Source organism: Papaver somniferum, chromosome 11 (assembly GCF_003573695.1).
Source record: "Papaver somniferum cultivar HN1 chromosome 11, ASM357369v1, whole genome shotgun sequence".
Classification (NCBI taxonomy): Eukaryota; Viridiplantae; Streptophyta; class Magnoliopsida; order Ranunculales; family Papaveraceae; genus Papaver; species Papaver somniferum.
In genome coordinates, this window is record NC_039368.1 from 93,952,486 (window position 1) to 93,974,983 (window position 22,498).

The window sequence follows — 22,498 nt, forward strand, 5'->3', positions numbered from 1 at the left end:
CAATACATCAAAATAGGAGCACTAAACCTAAACCCAAGTCCATTAAACAAGCCCATTACACAAGGCCGGGTCCACTAGGTTCAACTAACGGTCTCTAGAAGTCAACATGGTCAATTAACAGTCAACATCCATAGTTAAGTGAAGGTCCTGGTCAAATGGTCAAAGGAACTAACTCAATCAAGGTTCACTGAGTCAGTACTGGGTCAAAACGATTCTGTAGTCAGTTAAACAAAAAGAGTCAGCTAAACTGACTGGGATGACTAACATCCTAATTCTCAAGAACAGATGTTCATACAATTACTATACATATCATTCATTCAAATAGAATTCAACAATTCAATTATAAACACAACTATAGCCTACCTGCAGTTCAGCAGTTCCAAGATTTCACAACAATCACTATTTATAACTCTACAATCAACATTCTTCTTCATTCCTTCAATTCTATCAAATTAAACACTACTTCATCTCAATCATTACAAACATACATTTAAGTTATGTAAACTTCATAACTAATTCACAACCATAAACTAGGCTTTCCTGCAATTGCAGCTCTAAGCCAAACTCAGGTCAGCTCAACTCACACAACACTCAAACCTCAGTTTAAACCCATTCCTTGTCATACAATCACAAACCTATCTTTACAACTACCACTTCATTCACTATCCCATTGGCACTATCCACTCAGCCATACACTACAACTTCAGTTCCATTTACACTTCAGACATCTCTGCCACACTCTTCATCTGCACATTCAATTCCCAGTAGATACAACCAATCCATCATCTCAAACTCATCAGAGATGCCACCAACCATACCCATAAACAACTCCCTGCAACATCTCATCGGTTCTATAATCCTCACTTGCAATTCACTACCACAATCCCTTAAGCATCACCAACAGCTACATCATTACCACCACCTATATCATTCACCTAAAAGACTTCAACCATTCCCTGTATCATTCTAACTCAGGCCATAATCTCCACCATAATTCACTCCATTCCAACTCATTTCATTCGTGTCTGCACAATCTGCAAACAACACTACAACTCCCGGCAACACCACTGTCACTGCATACCACCATCTCCAGTATGTTCTATTTATCTCAGTGACATCCATTGTGACCTAAACTCGGCAATATCACAAGTTGCAGCCACTTCACATATACAACTGCAATCCATAGCCTTCCCAGTTCCATCATACATGCATTCAATTCAAGAAAAACTTCAAATTTCAATCACATACACAAACCTATTTTACAACAACAACTTCATTTCAACCATACCAACTATCCAGAAATCACATTCATACCAGTTCATTTCCAAATCCATACTCATATCAAATAACAATTCGAATATCAACTATCTAAACTCAATTGAGAAGATTAAATAACTTTATTAAATCAATTCAGAAGACAATTACCTCAAAATGATTGTACTCAATCAATCCATCATAATCTCCTCCTTAATCATTCAGTTCACCATAGCCAACTCCCATCAATCTTCATTAAATCAGAACCAAACCTTTATTCTCAATTTCAAGTTATTCTTCAACCTCGTAAATTAGATTAAACCCATCTCTAATCATCTATCTATAGCATCAGATTCACTTTCTAAATCATCTTAGAGTTCTTCTCATGAAACCCTAATTTCTGATTAAATTCCTCACACAACTGAAATTAACACAATACATCCAAACAAACTTCAATTAAGAGTAAACCCAACCTTAATTCAATCCCCTAAACACAAGAACTTCCTCTTTTGAATCTTCCCTGAGTTTCTTTAATGAAACCCTAACTCTATAATTCTCGAATCAACTTCAAATCCAACTCACTCTTCAGAACATCTACTTAAAACTCATCCCAATCGCTACCTCAAATGAAACCTTCATCAGTTCACAAAAACCCTAAAAGTTTATATTCGATCTTTATCACAGCAGCACCAAATTTTTGTTTATAATACACAGAAACTACGTCTTCTTGTTCATCTACACAGCTTCGCAATTAATTTCCTCAAACCCAAAACCAATTTCATCTCTCAAAAACACGGCAGAAGAAGAAACAGAGTAGAGCATAGAAATGATGAAGAAGAAAGAATATTGAAGATGGAGAAAGAAAATTAGGACGAGTTTATCTTCTCGGTCTGAGGATAAGGCCAACCAAAAATACTAAAGGCACCTGAAAACTTGATACTTCTTCATTTGGTATCCGATTGACACGTTCGAGTAGTCCATTCAGCGTAATTTTTCGAGATCTATCCAACAATACTAGTTTCGTGTCTAAATCGTTGTTAGATTAATTTCTATTAATTAACGTTCGTGTTAAACTAATCGAGTTATTAACGGCTAAGACGTCTCTCGACTAGTCTAATAACGTTGATGAGCTTGAGGGTCCTTACATTCTCCCCACCTTATTCATTTTCGTCCTCGAAAATCGAACCATCCTTCTAGTCTTCAAAAATTCCCCACCTTATAGAATAAACTTATCTCTTATCTAAGCGCAAATAACATGAAACAAAGCACAAACCTAAATGGTTTTCTACAACTAAGATTTAAAATTTGTAGCTCTAGGCTCAACAATGCTGATTTAATTTCTATTTCAATAAGATAACTGTCACTAATTTCAAGGAAAAATCCTACGAATCTTTCTAAGTGAAATTATATCTATCGGTTTCCTAAAGAGTTATATCAAACTTCCATGATCGGTCATCTCTGAATGCAATTGCCCTGTCAAGGTTGGACAAGCCCAACAATGCCTTCCTACGAACAGAGAAAACACAACCTTCACTATTTCCCAGTGCTGGATTAACTAAGTATTAATTTATTAAGATTAATTAGTCTCTAAACTTTTATCGTAACCGGTGTAAGTCTGATAAATTTACTTCATAAAATATATAAATAGTTCACATTATTTTAAATAATTTAGTTATCTGAATTATTTATTTTATTTTATTTTTTTTACATATTATCTTCGATGTATTTATTTTTTTATTTCATTATGTGACTTGATATAAGTAAATAACCGCTAACAATTTTTCATAGTTGTCTGGTATTAATATTTTATTATTATTATAACATTTGTTTCTTATTTCTTAGGCCGATAAAAGCTAATCGTGATTAATCATAATGTCAAATTTAATTTTATTATAAATACTAGACTTGATTTGATCTAACTCTATTTCCTTAAATTTTATATCATTGCTAAGTAATCCTTAAGTTTTATTATTAATAAAAGTTTCATTTTTCAATTACTAACCTATGATTATTATCCAAATGATATTTGCAATAACTCGAGATTTTATAGTAATTAATTAATATTATATAGTATTATTATTTGCTTATCTTATCAAAAATTATTGTCTTAATTATATTATCATTTTTATTATTCTTAAGTTAAGAGTCCAGTTGGTACACTACGCTTTTAATCTTCTAACCATAATTCTACTTTCACGAAAAGATTGATATAACAGATTTTATCTATTCATGTTGAATCCGTATACTATATCTTGTTAAATATTGGTGTTATTAATTTAATATGATTTGAATTTGAGTCTGCATAAAAATTTAATATGTCTTAATAATAAGTATCTTATTCATAGGCAAATTTATTTTCCTTTAAGTCTAATTTTGTTTTAAGCATTCAAGTACTATAAATATCACTTCATGTGTATAATTTAGTGCAATAAATCATTTACTGCACTAAAGATAATCTAGGTATAAGATCGTTAACAAGTTTAGTCTTTGTGTTGTGCCTTATATGACCTCACGTCTTTAATCCTACCTAATAAATCTTATATTATCTATCTGATTTAAACGCAAAATACATTATTCTAATTTGTTATTAGTTAACTTTGCAAAACTTAATCGTAGATAAACACTAACAATTTTCCATAGCTATTTAAACCCACCCATTATTTTATCGCTATATATTTGTTAGTGAGATTTTAATTTAAGTTATGCTCAATATAATACTAATTTAAATTCTAACAGTTTAACTTCTTCTGTCATACTAATTTTTCATTTCAAATGATTTTCCATTTCAAAAGATGATCGAATCTATTTGCGAAGAATGATCCTAACAATATACGAATTTATTTTATTTTAATTCCAGTATTACACTAAGCATTTGAATAATACTATTATTACTTCATGTATATTTGTTTCATTTTAAGGATTTACTGGATCATTTGTTAGATTGAAGATAATTTTGGTACAAGATTTCTAATAAGTTGAGTCTTTTTTATTTTATATATATTATATCCTCGTTTTCTTAAGTCTTAACGCCTAATAAGTATTATATTAACTATCTAATTTAGACGCAAAACATATATCTTTAATTTGTAATTAATTTAATTTACAAAACTTAACTGTACACAAGCGTACTAGCTTTCCATAACTATTTAATTAATTTTAATTATTATTTTTATCATTATATATTCATATTGAAATTTTAGTTAAGTTCAATATGGTATTAATTGATAAATGCTAAGATTATTTTATTAAAATTATTATTATTATTATTTTCATTTATAATTCTTATAGTTATATTTTTATTATTAACATTGATGGTTGAACTATTATTCTGACTACTCTTACAAATATTATTGAGTTCCAAAATTATTATTAACATTTATGTAACTATAGTTTGTTTACTCTTCCTATGTCAATGTGTTCAGTAAATTTCTATGTGATTTACAAGTTCTATCAATAATACTAATCCACTATTATTATAGTATTAGATTGTTTACGTGTTCATACTTTTTAGATTAATTATTCTCAAATCCTTATTAGCTAAAGTTATTGGTGTACCCTACAATTTTTACTTTGTTACATATACAAACAATCAAACAAAAAGATCAATCAATCAAATAATTCTTTTTAATTATTTATAACTTTTAGTGATTAAGATTTATCTCACAACCCAACCTAGTTCTACACTAGTCTAGTCCACTAACTGGTACTAGCTAATTCTATCGTTTCCCATATAAGATCTAATAATTAGCTCTGATACCAACACTGTAGCGCCCCCAAAGTTAGCAGCTGACTAATCCAAGAGATTAACTAAATAAAGAGGCACTAAGAAACCCAATCATAAACTGAAGCATTCAATTGTAAATCTGTTACAAAACTTAACCCAAAACTAACCCCGCTCAGAAATATATGTAAAAGAACTCCTCTCAAATGATACATATACAATAGTCATTTGGTTTACAAATAGAATATACAACATAATAAACATATCTGAATATAACCAACTAACAAAGTCAACTTCTCGGAGCTTTCGCTGCGCAACTATGATCTGTCTCTGAAACTGAAAGTGGGAATGGGTAAGCACATATCCCTAAAAGGGGTGCCCAGTAGGAAAATAATATTTAACTTTCAAGTAATCATTGGAATGATTTGAAAACAATTCATGTTTTCCCAAAATACTAAAACGCAACCAATTCACAGAAATAAACAATCATGTATATGGAACTAACTCCTTCTTCAAACAATGTACTATATTGATTGTCGACCAATTCCTTACACACCCTATTAGTTTATACTGGTATCGATCAATTCCTTACACACCTAATACACATAAAAGCTCGAATTCATGTAGATATAAATGAAGGAGCAGTATCTTATATACCACGCATGGAAATTCTTATTTCCAAATAGGTGTCGACCAATTCCTTACACACCTATCATTTTCCTAATAGGTGTCGACCAATTCCTTACACACCTATTAGGCATACAAATGGAAATTCTTATTTCCCAAACAATTTATAAACACAAACAAAGCATTGCAATTCTTTTCCAAGCAATGGTAAGATTAAAAGAATCAATAGTACTTTCGGAATTTAAAATAAAAACAATGCATGAATTTGTTAAACATAAACTTGAGTAGTAGAAAACAACAATAATCACAAAAGAGTTAAATATAAACTCCCACCTCTTTTGGTGACAAGCCACGCCTACCTCGAGATCCATGATCCACCGGTTCATCCTTTGAATCGATCATTGTTAATAGAGACTAACTGTTAATCACACAAGAAGTCTCAGAATCTAGCCAAAATGGATCATACAAGAATCATACAAGTCTATCTAATGGTTCTAAGCCCATTTAATGTTCTACACCTTTATTTATCTATCTTTAGCAAATCTAAGGTTTACTAATTCAATCGGGTTGGTTCTATAGTCCATTAAATATGTCTATGAATATCTACAACTTTGTAGAAGGAACCAAAGACTAATTCAGACCATAAGGGTCCAATACATCAAAATAAGAGCACTAAACCTAAACCCAAGTCCATTAAACAAGCCCATTACACAAGGCCTGGTCCACTAGGGTCAACTAACGGTCTCTAATAGTCAACAGGGTCAACTAACAGTCAATGTCCATAGTTAAGTCAAGGTCCTGGTCAAATGGTCAAAGGAACTAACTCAGTCAAGGTTCACTGAGTCAGTACTGGGTAAAAACGATTCTGTAGTCAGTTAAACAAAAAGAGTCAGCTACTGACTGGGATGACTAACAACCTAATTCTCAAGAACATATGTTCATACAATTACTATACATATCATTCATTCAAATAGAATTCAACAATTCAATTATAAACACAACTATATCCTACCTGCAGTTCAGCAGTTCCAAGCTTTCACAACAATCACTGTTTACAACTCTACAATCAACATTCTTCTTCATTCCTTCAATTCTATCAAATTAAACACTACTTCATCTCAATCATTACAAACATACATTTAAGTTATGTAAACTTCATAACTAATTCACAACCATAAACTCGGCTTACCTACAATTGCAGCTCTAAGCCAAACTCAGGTCAGCTCAACTCACACAACACTCAAACCTCAGTCTAAACCCATTCCTTGTAATACAACCACAAACCTATCTTTACAACTACAACTTCATTCACTATCCCATTGGCACTATCCACTCAGCCATACACTACAACTTCAGTTTCATTTACACTTCAGACATCTCTGTGACACTCTTCATCTGCACATTCAATTCCCAGTAGATACAACCAATCCATCACCTCAAACTCATCAGAGATGCCACCAACCATACCCAAAAAAAACTCCCTGCAACTTCTCATCAGTTCCATAATCCTCACTTGCAATTGGCCACTACAATCCCTTAAGCATCACCAACAGCTACAGCATTACCACCACCTATATCATTCACCTAAAAGACTTCAACCATTCCATGCATCATTCTAACTCAGGCCATAATCTCCACCACAATTCACTCCATTCCAACTCATTTCATTCGTGTCTGCACAATCTGCAAACTACAATACAACTACCGGCAACACCACTGTCACTGCATACACCATCTCCATTATGTTCTATTTATCTCAGTCACATCCACTGTGACCTAAATTCGGCAACATCACAAGTTGCAGCCACTTCACATATACAACTGCAATCCATAGCCTTCCCAGTTCCATCATACATACATTCAATTCAAGAAGAACTTCAAATTTCAATCACATACACAAACCTATTTTATAACAACAGTTTCATTTCAACCATACCAACTATCTAGAAATCACATTCATACCAGTTCATTTCCAAATCCATACTCATATCAAATAACAATTCGAATATCAACTATCTAAACTCAATTGAGAAGATTAAATAACTTTATTAAATCAATTCAGAAGACAATTACCTTAAAATGATTGTACTCAATCAATCCATCATAATCTCCTCCTTAATCATTCAGTTCACCATAGCCAACTCCCATCAATCTTCATTAAAACAGAACCAAACCTTTATTCTCAATTTCAAGTTATTCTTCAACCTCGTAAATTAGATTAAACCCATCTCTAATCATCTATCTATAACATCAGATTCACTTTCTAAATCATCTTAGAGTTCTTCTCATGAAACCCTAATTTCTGATTTAATTCCTCACACAACTGAAATTAACACAATACATCCAACCAAACTTCAATTAAGATCAAAACCAACCTTAATTCAATCCCCTAAAACAACAACTTTCTCTTTTGAATCTTCCCTGAGTTTCTTTAATAAAACCCTAACTCTATAGTTCTCGAATCAACTTCAAATCCAACTCACTCTTCAGAACATCTACTTAAAACTCATCCCAATCGCTACCTCAAATGAAACCTTCATCAAATCACAAAAAACCCTAAAAGTTTATATTCGATCTTTATCACAACAGCACTAACTTCTTGTTTATAATACACAGAAACTACGTCTTCTTGTTCATCTACACAGCTTCGCCAATTAATTTCCTCAAACCCAAAACCAATTTCATCTCTCAAAAACACGGCAGAAGAAGAAACAGAGCAGAGCAGAGAAAAGAAGAAGAAGAAAGAATATTGAAGAAGGAGAAAGAAAATGAGGACGAGTTTATCTTCTCGGTCTGAGGGTAAGTCCAACCAAAAATATGAAAGGCATCTGAAAACTTGATACGGGCAGCCAAGGCGGCTAAACTGCAAGTTGACTATTTTTCCCTTCAACAAATCTGATGATTGCTTCTTCATTTTGTATCCTATTGACACGTTCGACTAGTCCATTCTGCGTAACTTTTCGAGATCTATCCAACAGTACTAGTTTCGTGTCTAAATCGTTGTTAGATTAATTTCTATTAATTAATGTTCGTGTTAAACTAATCGAGTTATTAACGGCTAAGACGTCTCTTGACTAGTCTAATAGCGTTGACGAGCTTGAGGGTCCTTACAGCCCCCTTTACAAACTTTTAAGTTTAAGTTATATCTAGGTTGCCTTAGAAAATAAAATGAAGTGTGTTTTGCCACATGTTTTATCTTTTGAGCTATACATTTTCAAAAAATATGCAATAACACATACCTTAGCATCATGATTCCGAAATTTATCAATGGCACGACATGTTGATGTATCCTGTTAGATCATTGCTCGGTAAAACTCGCATGCGTTGCTATCTCAAGCATGTTTGTCAATTTTAGTGATCAAAACTATAAGTCTTGATTTCTAGTCTATTAAAGCTAATCCTCGGATTAGGATAGAAAGTGTAGTTGAGCTCAAGGACTTCATGGCGATTCATCATACAAGAAGAAGAACTACTCAAGGAACCGGTGGAACTTCTCGACAAAAAGGTATGTGAAGACTAGAACTTATCTGTCACTCAAAAGTCTATCTACTCTATCTCCTACTATTTGATATAATAAGTCGTATGATATATATATATACCTGGATTATACACATTTGGTATTTCGAGCCGAGTATATATCGCCTATATATATCTCGAAATATGTGTTGGTAAGCTTTTCGTTTCGATCAAGTTTATATTTACCTAGTGACGGAAGTCATGATATATTTCAATCACTTTGAAAATTGCTTTGATGAGAAATGGTTTGTGAATAACAACTATACAACGTCCTCTAAGAATGTTTCAATGATTGAAATGAGAGTTTAGATTACATAACCAACGGTGGACATAAACATTGTTGTGGAAACACATTTATGTATAAGTCTTATTCCTTGAACCAAAGTTTGCGAACTTTGTTGATCAAGAGAAACCGGAAGACTGGCATTTCCAAGTCCGTGAACTGCTGAACTTCTCATCCCGAGAAATTCTGCTGGAGTTGACAAACTAGACTAGTCCGCGAACCTATTCCACGAACCCAGTCCGCGAACCGGCGGAAAGTCTTTGCCGAGATTTTCTGCTGGAGTTTGTAAACTCTACCGGTTGCTTAAGTCTGCGAACTTGAAAAAGGTTATATATCTGAAGATGATTTATGAACTTAAACTTAAAAATACTAAGGAATGCAGTATGCAAACCGTGGCTATAAAATTTCATGAACCGATTCAAGTGAATCAAATCATCTTTGCTTCAATTGTGTCTTGTGTAGTACATGAGATTTCCTTGCAATTGAAAAACTCTCTAACTAGTTCATTTGAAGTCATTTGAACTAGTTATGGTGAATAAGAACATGGTTGATATGAAATGCTCATATGGCTAACCTTTTGGTTGACTATTATTGAACCAACAAGTGCATACGTTTGGGTACGGTTAACAAACCTAGAAGTGTGCATTGTCAAGTGTGTGTAACAAGCTAAGTTTTCGATCTAACGGTTGAGAAATATTAGCTTGAATCTAAATCGGGTTTTCATCTAACGTCGGATATTGTTTGCTTTATGACCAAGGCAAAACCCTGATTTGAAAGACTATATAAAGGAGACATCCAGTATTGTGCAAAACTAATCCCCAAATCTTACGTGTGATAATAGTTTGCATACTAGAGTCGATTCTCCTTTAACCTCTGGTTTCTTTTCTCAAAACGGGTTAACGACTTAAAGACTTCATTGGGATTGTGAATCCAGACCGATACTACTTTTATCGTAGTTGTGTGATCTGATCTTGCATCTTCTATCGTACGAGTACAATCAGATTGATTGGATTGAGATTGATATCTCCGGTATGCAAGATATAAAAAGTAGTCACAAACATATTCGTCTCATCGTTTGTGATTCCGCAACATCTTGTTTTGCTACCATACGATTAAGATTATTGTGAGGTGATTGATTAATCTAGGCTGTTCTTCGGGAATATAAGACCGGATTATCAATTGGTTCATGTTCACCTTGATTATTATCAAAAGACGGAACAAAACCTTTAGGGTTTATCTGTGGGAGACAGATTGATCCTTTGTTAGACTTGTTTGTGTGAGACAAATTTGTTTATTATCAAACCTTGCGATTTTGGGTCGTAGCAACTCTTAGTTGTGGGTGAGATCAGCTAAGGGAATCAAGTACGCAGTATCCTGCTGGGATCAGAGGCGTAGGAGCATAATTGTACCTTGGATCAGTGGGAGATTGATTGGGGTTCAACTACAGTCCAGTCCGAAGTTAGCTTGGAGTAGGCTGGTGTTTGTAGCGACTTAATACAGTGTGTGTTCAATCTGGACTAGGTCCCGGGGTTTTTCTGCATTTGCGGTTTCCTCGTTAACAAAATTTCTGGTGTCTATGTTATTTCAATTTCCGCACTATATTGTTTTATCTTTATAATTGAAATAATATAGGTTGTGCGTTAGATCATCAATTAGAGTAATCCAACCTTTGGTTGTTGATTTTCATTGATTTATTCTTAGATATTGGTCTTTGGTACCATCCAAGTTATTCCTTGTATTTGATAAAGACTCGCTGATTGTTATTAGCTTGAGTAAAGATCAAATCAAGAGAGAGATATTAACTCCTCGATATACTTTAATCTTGATTGAGTCTGACTGTCTAGTTGATTCTCTAACAAAGTACATTGGAGTTAGTCCATACAGATTGCTAGGCGAAATATTGGGTGGTGTTGTTAGACCCCCGCTTTTTCACATCCCAATAAAATACTTGCTTGTCACCACCACATGAATTTAGCTTGGAATTATCCCTGTATGGATCATCAAACATTAGTTGAGGATTCATTTAACGACGAATTGGTAAACTGGGTACCTAAATTAGACTATTCCAGTTAGAAAATACAATTTGATTTTATATTACTAAGAGAAATCAGTATCCATAATGTAGTATATTTCAAACTTAATATTTATTCAATATAAAATTAATAATCCATGTACCAATGCAATTCTACTATCTACGCGACAATTTAGTTCCTGTTATGACTTACCGTATTAGTTCCCTTCACGGGTACGCATGTTGTAGTATTGCGAGGGAGTGGAAACAGATATTGCACTATGCCTGCATGAAACATTGAGGACAAAAACCGAGTCGATATAACTAAATAGACACCGGAGAATTACTGTAGGAGGTAGTTGATCATAGTGAATCAACACTCTAACCAAAATAAGCTTTCATTCAGTTAAAGATATTAAAGTTACCTGACCTTGCTTCGAAGAGAGTTGGATGACATAGGATGGATCAATTTTGTTTGGTTGAATCGATGTGACTGCTTATTCAACAATTAATTGTTTCACGACATACTTCGATATCAATTTCTGTCCATACGTGGACCAAACAACACATAATTTCATACCATTAGTCATTATTTACTTAAAAAAAAAAATCAAATCTCAATTCACGAAAAATAAAAAAAGTAGGAAATATTACCTACTGACGAGGACTCTAGAAATCTCTTCTCGTTTCTTTAGAGTATCACAATTCAACCTTCTGATTAACTAAACAAAATGTTGGTAAAAAAAGAAAAAAAAAAGAAAACCCTAATTAAACAGAGAAAATATGAAGAATTTATTTGAAGAAGACATTGTATTTACCATTTTCCTTTACGTCCTTTTCTTTTATTATAGTGTGGTCAAGCATCTTCATTTATTTTTCTTCCATGACTTCACCGTCGTTTCTTTAATGATATTATGGATGAGCAGCATAGTTCAAACGACAAAAGAAATCATCATCTTTTATACGCCTAGGAAATATAGATAGTTACTTTCTTTTCCTTTTAAACATCCAACAAAATCGTAAATCAAAAATAAAAACTTGCAGAGGAAAGAAACAACGGGAAAGTGAAGTCGATTTCTTTCTTTTCCCTTTAAATGTAAAAGATCCTAATACTGTGATGGAATTAAGGGTGCACAGGAACCGACCTGGACCGAGGAACCGTCCCGGAACCGGCGGAACCGAGCCGATATTTGTCCCGAACCGAGGAACGGGGTACAGGTACCGGTCCATAAAATAGGAACCGAGGCTGATGAGGTACAGGTACACGGTCCTGTATAAGTCCCGTACCGTCCGGACCGAAAGAACCGACCATTCGTAACCATTAGATTTAGGGGTACTGAACAAATACAACCATTAGATTAGGGTGGGGGGGGGTATATATACTACCTTAACGATAGGGTTTCTCATTTTCGTTTTTCTTTTCCTTCTTCGTCTTCGACTCTTCCGGTCTTCCCTCTGAGAGACTGATATAGTTCTTGAGTCTCTGATTCTCTGAAGTCTGAAAGTGAACTCCATTAATCAGTGAACACGGAACACCGAACAAGAACAACACCTCTCGATCCAGAAGAAAAAGTCAGTGATTTCAATGATTTGATTAATTTTGTTGTTTGATGAAGAACAAAAGAGTTAGAGTTCTGAAGTTGTTTTGGTGAAGAATCAGAGAAAGGTAATTTTTGGGTTCCCGTAGTTTGAATTTATTTTGAGTAAATCTGAATAAAAAATGACGAATCTTATATGGGTTTGTTGTATTGAAGTTGAATCGGTTATATGGAGATTTAATTTGTGCTTAATTGTGAGATTGAGAAATAGGGTTCATCATGTTCTTCCGTAATTTAGAAATTAGGGTTCGTGGATTTTAATTGAGTTATCTGTGATTTAAATTCAAGGAGGAATTAGGGTTTAGCTGAGAACTGATGCTAGTTAGAATTGGAAGACATGAAGATGGAGTTTCTGAAATAGTTATGTTGATCTTTGGTAGTTTATTGCAATGATTTGATTAATTTTTTTAATTAATTTTGTTGTTTCTGAATTTGATAATGGAAAATTGGAGATAATCAAGTATTATTTATGCTAAGAGAATTTATTTATGCTTTATTCTTTATGAGGAACTGTCATGATTAATTTACCTGTATCTGGTTTTTGAAAGTTTTGAATAGGGTGCATCTTCTAACCTTTTGAACTTTTTGATTGGTTCATTTGATTTTAGGCGAAGGGATCGAAGAAACATTTGAAGAGGCTTAACGCCCCTAAGCATTGGAGGCTTGATAAATTGGGTGGTGCTTTTGTAAGTATAGAAATTTCATTTTACTTGAATTTATCATATGTTTACATGATGCCTTAAGTCATACTTATAGTTTACACTAGCAATATGGAGTTCCTGCCTTAAGTCATACTTATAATTTGGCTTGTGATAAATATTTGCCTTCCATGAAATCTGAGTCATGCTTTTCTCCTGCTCCTGCCTTGGCTATATTTTTATCTCCATGTTGGTTCTTCATTCTCATGTACTGATTCCTATTGATTTCTTTTTCTTCTTTGTTGTATTGCAGGGGCTAATATATGGATGCAACACAAAGGTTTCAGCATAGATATTTCTCGCAGTTTTTTCTTTGTTCACCTGTTCTGTCTGGGTATTGATTTTGTTGGTCTTAGGTTTTTTTCAGGTGAGGGCTTATCCCTGCTGTTTGGTTGGGTACTGAACTGAGGGTTCAAATCCTATTGTGTTTGGTAAATCCTAGCCCGTTATCTACTTTTTATCATTCATCTATAATGGTTAAAAGTTGAAAATAATTTAAATAAATAATGTTTTTTGTTTAGAACAATGTCCAGTTTAGCCTATCAACACTGATGACACCACAAGTGCTGCTGACATGGATTAGAAGATCAAGATTCAAGACTACTGCAGCACTAGCTGCACTGCTAGTTGTTTTTTTTCCAGATTTTCTCATTTTCAAGACTTAGTGTGGCTACTGCCACTTTTTTTTCATATTTTGAAGACATTGTTTGTTTGGTTTGTTAGTAATATTGCTACTTATTAGTTGCTGCTTTGAATGAGAATTTGTTATATAGAAAAAACAGGTAAAAACACAGGTAAAAGAATTTGTTAATATTGCTACTGAAAAGGTACCGACTGGTACCGGTCCCAAAAGTTCAGTACCGACCTCTGGGGGTACAGGTACTCGGCCTCGGCAAGAACCGAGCCGAACCGTACCGTGTGCACCCTTAGATGGAATGCATTTAAGAATAGGGTCAAAAGAAATTATTCTTTAAACGAAGCGTTTGAGTACTAAACAGAGAAAATACAACAGTAGATTTATGTTCTGAGAGAACAAATTGGGACCACTTACACAAGCTAACTTAGCCGAACTGTGCTATGTATTCTTAATATATACACATGTAGGGTAGTTTCGGCATTTAAAAAATACGTTGTATGAACCCGTACGCATCTGGACCAGTAATAAAAATTTTGGTTCAAAATACTAAATTTGAGCCTCTGATTAAACTGAGTTTGATTGATGGACCTGCCATTAAACAAGCCCACGCTATCCAACACAACTACAAAGAAGGAAATCAAGCAGTGAATGGCTTGGCCAACCATGCGGCAGACGATAGTCAAATGAGAAATTTTTCAACTAAAATTTGGGACCAGACAATCCCAATTTGTATTAATCAAATTATCTTCTATGACTCCGTGGATACCACATACCCACATCAAATTGTAACCTAATCTTCTGTTAATACATGCTTAAAAAATAAATTAATTAAACAATCCCATAAAATTTGGTAATTCCTAATAGGAAACACTATGAATAAAAAATTTAAACACTATGAAAATTTTTTTATATGTGTTTTGTAGGGGTGTGCAACGGACGGACGGTTGTGGATTAGGGGTCATCCGCAACCAAACCGTCGAAGCTGCGGATTTGAAAAATCAAACCGTGACCGGCCCAATCATCCGCGGATTTTACATCCGCGGATCCGCGGATTAGGGATAAAAAAAAAAAGAGATCTGGGCCTGTCTTTGGCATCGTGTTTTTAGTTGGTAGTCGAGTCGTTACTACCGTTGCGTAAAGCCTAGTGGAAGCTTATTTAAGGTTTTACTTTACTATTGAATTGAATTGGAAGCCTAGTGGAAGCCCATTTAAGCCTAGTGGAAGCCAATGCTATTGAATTTGGGTCTGGGCCTGTCTTATGTTATAAGGTTTTACTTTACTAACCTACGGTGCGGGTAATCCGCGGTTTTCAATATTCAACCGCACCCAAACCGCTAAAACGTGCGGATTTGAGAATCCCACCCGTGTATGGCCCATACGCTTTGCGGTTTGGGTGAAATCCGCAATTTTGCGGACGGATACGGGTCAAATCCGCGGTTCCGGTTTTTATGCTCACCCCTAGTGTTTTGTCTTCTAGGAAGTGTTGCCTCTTGTCTTGCCAAGCTGAGTTGGGCTGTAAGAGTCTCTGTCTGTTCAGGCCCATCCTGAAGATTGTTTATTTGGGCTAAAATCCAAAACAAAAAAGAAAAATGTAACAAACAAACTTAACAAAGTACCGGATGTGTGAAAATTAAAATTTCATAGGGGGTTTTGGTCTTTGATTCTTGTGAAACAAAACCCTTGCAGAGCTGCGAACTGTGAGAGACCTCTTGTTCATCGGCGCCCCCATTTAAGAAATCCAGAGATCGATTCCACCATTCAGAGATGGTATTATGTAATAAAAAGCTGAAGGAAAAGATAAGATCTATTCTAACTGAAACTTCAATAGAGAAACTAGATGTAAAATCACCTAAAGTATCAGTGAAGAAAAAAGATATAGAAAACTCAGAGATTCAATCATTGAAAGTTGTTTTAGATACTAAAACAAAGAAACGGAGATTGTCACTGAGAGAGAAAAACAAAAAAGATGTACCATTTGAGGTAATCCATGAAGGAACTAATGATGATACAAAGAAGGAGAATAAGAAACAATCTGGTTTAGTAGAGTTGAATGATGGTGATGAGAAAAAGGAGGAGAAGAAGAAAAAGAAGAAGACTAAGGATGATGCAGAAGCTGAGGAGAAAGAAAAGGCTCGTTTAGAAGCAGCTGAGAAGAGATTGATGGAGAAGAGGGCGATTAGGGAGATGAGAAGGAAGAGGAAGAGAGAGGAATTGGAAGAAGGCGAAGGTAAAGAAAAGAAAGAAAATGGTGGTGGTTTGGAATCAGCTGAAAAGAAAAAGTCAGTCGTAGTGAATAAGAAGAAAAAGAAGAAGAAGAGAAAGACAAAGACAAAGAAAAAGAAGGTAAGTAAGGATGCCGCTGTTGGTGATGATGATAAGGTGATTGTGGATGATAAGGTGGTTGTTGTTGAGAATAATGTAGATACAAAAGAGGAGCCCATGAAGATTGATGAGAGGTAATAATTGTCCAAAGTTTCATTTATTGTGTTTGATTAATTTGTGTTTCAGAGATGGTTGACTTATATTATGTTTCTGTTGTTTAAAGCCAAGAAATTGTGGAAATAGCTACAAAAGTGTATGTTGGTGGCATCCCATACTACTCAACTGAAGATGATATAAGGAGTTTCTTTGAGAGTTGTGGAACTATAACTGAACTCGAGTGCATGAGCTTTCCGGATACTGGGAAGTTTAGAGGGATTGCCATGATCAGTTTCAAGGTTAGCATTTTCACTTATGAATTGCTTTCCGTATCTTCTATAAACTGTGGTTTTATTTGGTGTTTGCTTGCATTTTACTCAATGTTTCTCTTTTGATGAATGGTGGCAGTCTATTTGCTCATGTAGTTAGTTATGTTCTCTAACTCTGATAGAGAGCTTCTTTGAGATCTCGTTAGTATAGTGTATGTAGCATTTCAGTTCATTTTTATCTTCATGACATACTTCATATCTTACACAACACTAAGTCAAACCAAGTTATGTCTGAAACTTGTAAGCCCAAAGATAAACTAGTCTATAAAGATAAGAACACAAAGATAAACTTTCAAAGCTTAATGTGAAAGGACAATAGTCCCACATCGCTAGAATCCGCTTAATTAACTTAAATGTAATATGGAAGGGCCGCTCCACTCATTGCCAATTGGTTTTGAGTTGGATGCCCGCAGACTTTAACATGGTATCAGAGCTAAGCCCCAGACCCAAACCTACTGTACGCCGGGTGTAGGCCGAGTTACTGGCCGAAGTGTTTAATCGATTTTGTCACCTGTATACCCGGGGTGTAGGCCGATACTGGCCGAGGTGTTACCGAATTATTTATTAGTCACTCACCTGTACACCTGTTACCGATTTAATGATCACTCGTACATAGGTCCACGTGTTAGGCTGAGTGACTGGCCTTACACGTGAGGGGGGCGTGTGAAAGGACAATAGTCCCACATCGTTAGAATCCGCTTAATTAACTTAAATATAATATGGAAGGGCCGCTCCACTCATTGCCAATTGGTTTTGAGTTGGATGCCCGCAGACTTTAACACTTAAGAAATTAGATTCATGGAACGTCTGCTTTGTGATGTAGAAGCAAGTTGTAGGATACATGGGGTATGAAACTACTGACTATCCACAGATTACGACCTACGTGGTAAGGGATGCAGTTACAACTTCCCATAATGTCAACAAAGTAATACGAGGATAACTGTACTTTTTGGAGATCCATAAATAGATCATTCACTCGACAATATACATCAACACAATCCTACCTTAACAGTAGTTCAAGTTATTATTTCTTTGCTCTTGCTTCCATCTCTGCTTAACAACTATATCCTCCTATGACTAAACAAATTCTCTACTGTCATTTAGTGGCTTAGGCAGTGGTTTAGGAGTCAATCTCTCACCCCTTACTTTCAATCTCTCAAATCATCAGCCTTACTTTTCCATTGCTTTCAGAGAACTATCTGATATACTTAGGTTCGACAGCATTTTACATGTAACCTAGAATATTACTGTTGAGAAACTCTTAACAAATACACTTCTTTCGTGTGTGTTTTTGCTGTAAACTGAGCTTGTGATATCTCATTTTGTTAGTTATGTTCTCAAGGACCAAGAAGTCTTCTTTTGCCGTGGGTTAAAATAATTTATGTAGCACTTTTGATTTTTATTACAGACTTCAGATGATACCTTTTGGTATATATAAATAAAAAATGCTGTTTTTGGTGCAAGTGCGCTAGACCTTTATGGTCTAGTTTAATCTATTAAAAAAAAGCTGGATTAGGACTTGTGGTGAACAGAAATATGTATAACAACTGTCTGTTTCGTTTCTTGGAGAGTCTCTGTTAGACATGCTGACAAAAGAAGAATAAAGAACCGATTCTTAGTTTTGTAACCCTATGGTGATGACTGACGAGGAAGCTATGAATTCACAAAACAGGTCTGACAGAAGACATCTGATCAAATCCACAGTGTGTTGGATAGGACATAAGGTGAGAAGGATCTTAAGGCCTGTAGTTAATGTGCATGACCTATACTACTAGGACAGTAGGAACCAGGAAGGGTAGAATTTATATATTGTTGAGATTAACACTTTGGATGCATGTGTTAGAACTTAGCATTTGTTTCAGTAGCTGAAGAAGCAGAGTGTATGTGTCGCAACTAGGATAAGGATAAGAAAAGTAGAATTGATGGCCAATAAGTAAATCAACTAACTTGGTATATTGGCACGTGAGGACGTTGCCGAAATATAAAGTTGATGTGCTTGTCGAATGATTATAGACTAAGTTTTAGAAGGTAAGTTGTTGAATACAATTGTCTTTCTAGTCCATGTTCATAACAGATCATATGGTGAAAATTAGTGGCAAATTATGTTATACTTATGTGTCTCTAGTCTATGTTTTTCTCTTCTGTCGTTTTTTTATGTTCATGTCATGTCTGTGTTAATTTTTGTTCCATAAGAGTAACTGAAGAGCTGCCCTTTGTTTTGTTGGCCTATTTACTTAAAAACACCATCATATTCGAAACACAGAGTGTGATGATGCTTTCGCATTTTTTCACCTAACTTTTCAACAAAGCCCTTGCTTATGTTGAGTATTGTACCTCTAAGGAGTCTTCAAACATTCCTAGAAAACTGGTAATATGATATTAAGGGGGAAGTATTTATCCCAGCATTTCTTAATCCGTGTCTAAACTATAAGGTATCACTTAAATTTTGATCGTATGAATTTGACTCATCCCAAGACAACTTCGATTTCTTGTGCATCCAAGGTCCACCTTGATGCAAATTCTTTTGTTTAAACTTTTTCCAGCTCTCAGCAGAAAGTGACACTCCTTTAAATTCCTGATTAACAGGGGGATACGGTAGCCCAAAACAGATCTATTTAAATTAGTGACTTTATATTTTCATCATCCTTGACCTCATAAATTTACATTTTGAACCTTGATCTTACTGTACGTTATGTTATTGCTAGAGAAAAGAGATGCCGTGATTCTTCTTCTATTACACTTTCACTTTCACTTTTCCTTTTATTTTCTTTCTTTCTTTTTTTCATCTCTTCCTTTTATTTTGAAAATATTGGGACGTGGAATCGCAATGCAGTTTAATACAGGATTCAGTAACCTTTTACTGATCAGACAGCTGTTCCTCTTGCAGACTGATGCTGCAGCAAAGAGAGCCTTAGCTCTTGATGGAGCTGACATGTGAGTTGTACTTGTATATAGAAAACAAATCAATCTTCGTTACAACATGTGAACTGAAGCTTAATTTGTTTCAGGGGAGGACTGTTTCTGAAAATCCAACCATATAAAACTACTACATCTCGGCCGCAGAAATCATTGTCAGCTGATTTTGCTCCCAAGATAGTGGAGGGCTATAACAGGGTCTATGTTGGGAATCTAGCATGGGATATAACTGAAGATGATTTGAAACAACTATTTAAAGGGTGCAAAATATCATCTGTTCGGTTTGGAACAGACAAAGAAACAGGTGAATTCCGAGGATATGCACATGTGGATTTTGAAGACAGTTTGTCTCTTGCGATGGCGTTGAAGCTTGATCAGAAGGAGGTGTGCGGACGACCTGCTAGGATAAGTTGTGCAGTTCCAAAGAACGAAGCGAAGGCGGGTTCAAAACCTTTAGGCCCTCAGATTGTGAAAGCTGAAAACGGAAGTATCAACCAAGTTACAATTGATAAGAAGGCTGTGAATGAAAGTAGTATCCCCATATCTGAGGCGAAGGTTGAGAATGAAAATGGTAATACTTTGACCTCCTCAGTTAGTGGTGTGAAGAAGAGGCGAACATGCTGTGAGTGTGGGGTTGCAGGCCATATCTCCTCAGATTCTCCTATGAAGAAGCAAGCTGTTGACACCGTAAACATGGAAATGGTGGAGGAAGAGACCAGTTATCCCATGTTCATTAGTGAGGAGAAGTTTGCGAGTGAGACTAGTAATACAGTGAGCTCCACAAAGAGTGGTGTGAAGAAGCGACGGACATGCTATGAGTGTGGAATTGCAGGCCATATATCCTCGGATTGTCCTCAGAAGAACCAAGCTGGTGACCCAGTGAATAAGCCACAGGTTATTGAGACCAGTTATCCCAGAAATGAGGAGAGGGTTGAGAATGAGAATAGTAACACTATGAGCTCCGCAAAGAGCGGTGGGAAGAAGAGACGAACATGCTATGAGTGTGGGGTTGCAGGGCATATCTCAACAGAGTGTCCAAAGAAGAATCAAGCTGTTGACCCCATAAATAATGTTAAGGTTGATGATGAGAGTAGTAACCCCGTAGCTATCGAGAAGGTTCAGGCTGCTTGTAGTTTACCATTAAATAATGAGAAAGTCGAGAATGACAGTAGTAATATTGTGGCGTCCACGAAAAGCAGCGGGAAAAAAAGGCGAACCTGCTACGAGTGTGGTGTATCTGGCCATATCTCCACAGATTGTCCGAAGAAGCAGCAAGCTGCTTGATGAACAGTGAATTCGAGTTGATTTTTTTTGTTCATTATTTTAATTAGAGTTTTATTCTGTACTCATCCTAAGGTGGAAACAATTTTGTTTTTCCAATTTCTTTCACACCTGCCATATTGTTTGACGTTACTGTCAACGTTTCGTGGACACGTCACTGAAGTAAGTCGAACGATGCTGGCCAACAGGATTTATTTTTGTTTTTTTGTCAGGTTTAACCATGGCTCCAATGCCATTTATTATAGCGTCGGCTGAATAGGCCTCATCGGGTTAGGTGAACGGTATAATCGGGATTGCATGTTTTTGCAAACAATAGTTTGCTCAGTTGGTCAGTGGGGTAGTTTGCGAGAGGCAGATCACGGGTGCAAGTTTCGCCCATCTCATATTTTTTGGTAGTACGGGCTCGAAAGAATGGGTGAAGTTGATGCACTAGCAAGGAAACAAGCTCGAAAAGTGGCCAAGCAAGCTGTAAAAATCATGGCTACGAACTCCTTGCAATCTGATGCTAATTTGGAAACTCCAAGCCGTGATTAGGCCTGTCAATATTTGTCCGATATCCGGTATCCGTTTCCGAGTATTCGAAATCCTATAGGATTTTATCCGTTTTATCGGATATGAGATCGGATATTTTATCGGATATTTCTTCCTTAACATATCGGAAACGGATTAGACCCCATCCGAAATGTTAATATCCGATATCCGATAGTATAGGAACTTATTTGTAATTTATCCTAATTTCGAGTCTAGTATCGGATATTATCGGATATTGTCGGATAAATATCCCATAAGTGTCAATTATGAAAATGTTTTACAAGGATTTTTAAACTTTTTTGTTATAATCGGATACTATCGGATATTTATCGGATATCCGACAGCTTAGCCTATCGGAATCGATATCTGATTTTGATATCCTATAGGATATTATCGGATATCGAATATCCGGTAGTGCTTAACATGTCGGATATCGGATTTCTAAATATCCGCCGGATATTCTTCCATTGACAGGCCTAGCCGTGATGCTGATCATAACAGTAAAACACAACTCGGGCTAGAAGATATTGATTTTGATAAGGATAATATTTTGTCTAAGGAAGAACTAAAGGAGGCAAGCAAAATTCAGATTGATGAAGTGCGTGCTAATTTCATTAGAAATCCAGCGTTTAGACAAGACTATTTCAAGGAGGAAAATGAGCTAACAGATAGAATGTC

At 35.4% G+C, this 22,498-nt stretch overlaps 1 protein-coding gene and 1 long non-coding RNA gene across 2 annotated transcripts; one reads left to right on the forward strand and one right to left on the reverse strand.

Annotated features, from left to right (window-relative positions):
• Positions 1-288: 288 nt before the first annotated feature.
• On the reverse strand, positions 289-2,124 carry LOC113322883. The gene is made up of 2 exons (XR_003347337.1): positions 1,426-2,124; positions 289-1,187 (listed from the first exon to the last, which is right to left on the reverse strand). It is a non-coding gene; the product is annotated as an uncharacterized LOC113322883 (long non-coding RNA).
• Positions 2,125-15,978: 13,854 nt separating this feature from the next.
• On the forward strand, positions 15,979-21,500 carry LOC113322849 (protein gar2-like). Its single transcript, XM_026571017.1, has 4 exons — positions 15,979-16,801; positions 16,891-17,062; positions 19,980-20,026; positions 20,101-21,500. Exons 1-4 carry the CDS (start codon positions 16,110-16,112, stop codon positions 21,290-21,292), a joined length of 2,103 nt encoding a protein of 700 aa, XP_026426802.1. The 5' UTR covers positions 15,979-16,109; the 3' UTR covers positions 21,293-21,500.
• Positions 21,501-22,498: the final 998 nt, after the last annotated feature.

Coding starts and splice junctions, on each gene's coding strand:
- LOC113322849 (XM_026571017.1), top strand. CDS start 16,110: ATGGTATTATGTAATAAAAAGCTGAAGGAAAAGATAAGATCTATTCTA. Junction 16,802..16,890: donor CCCATGAAGATTGATGAGAG/GTAATAATTGTC, acceptor TGTTGTTTAAAG/CCAAGAAATTGTGGAAATAG. Junction 17,063..19,979: donor TTGCCATGATCAGTTTCAAG/GTTAGCATTTTC, acceptor TTCCTCTTGCAG/ACTGATGCTGCAGCAAAGAG.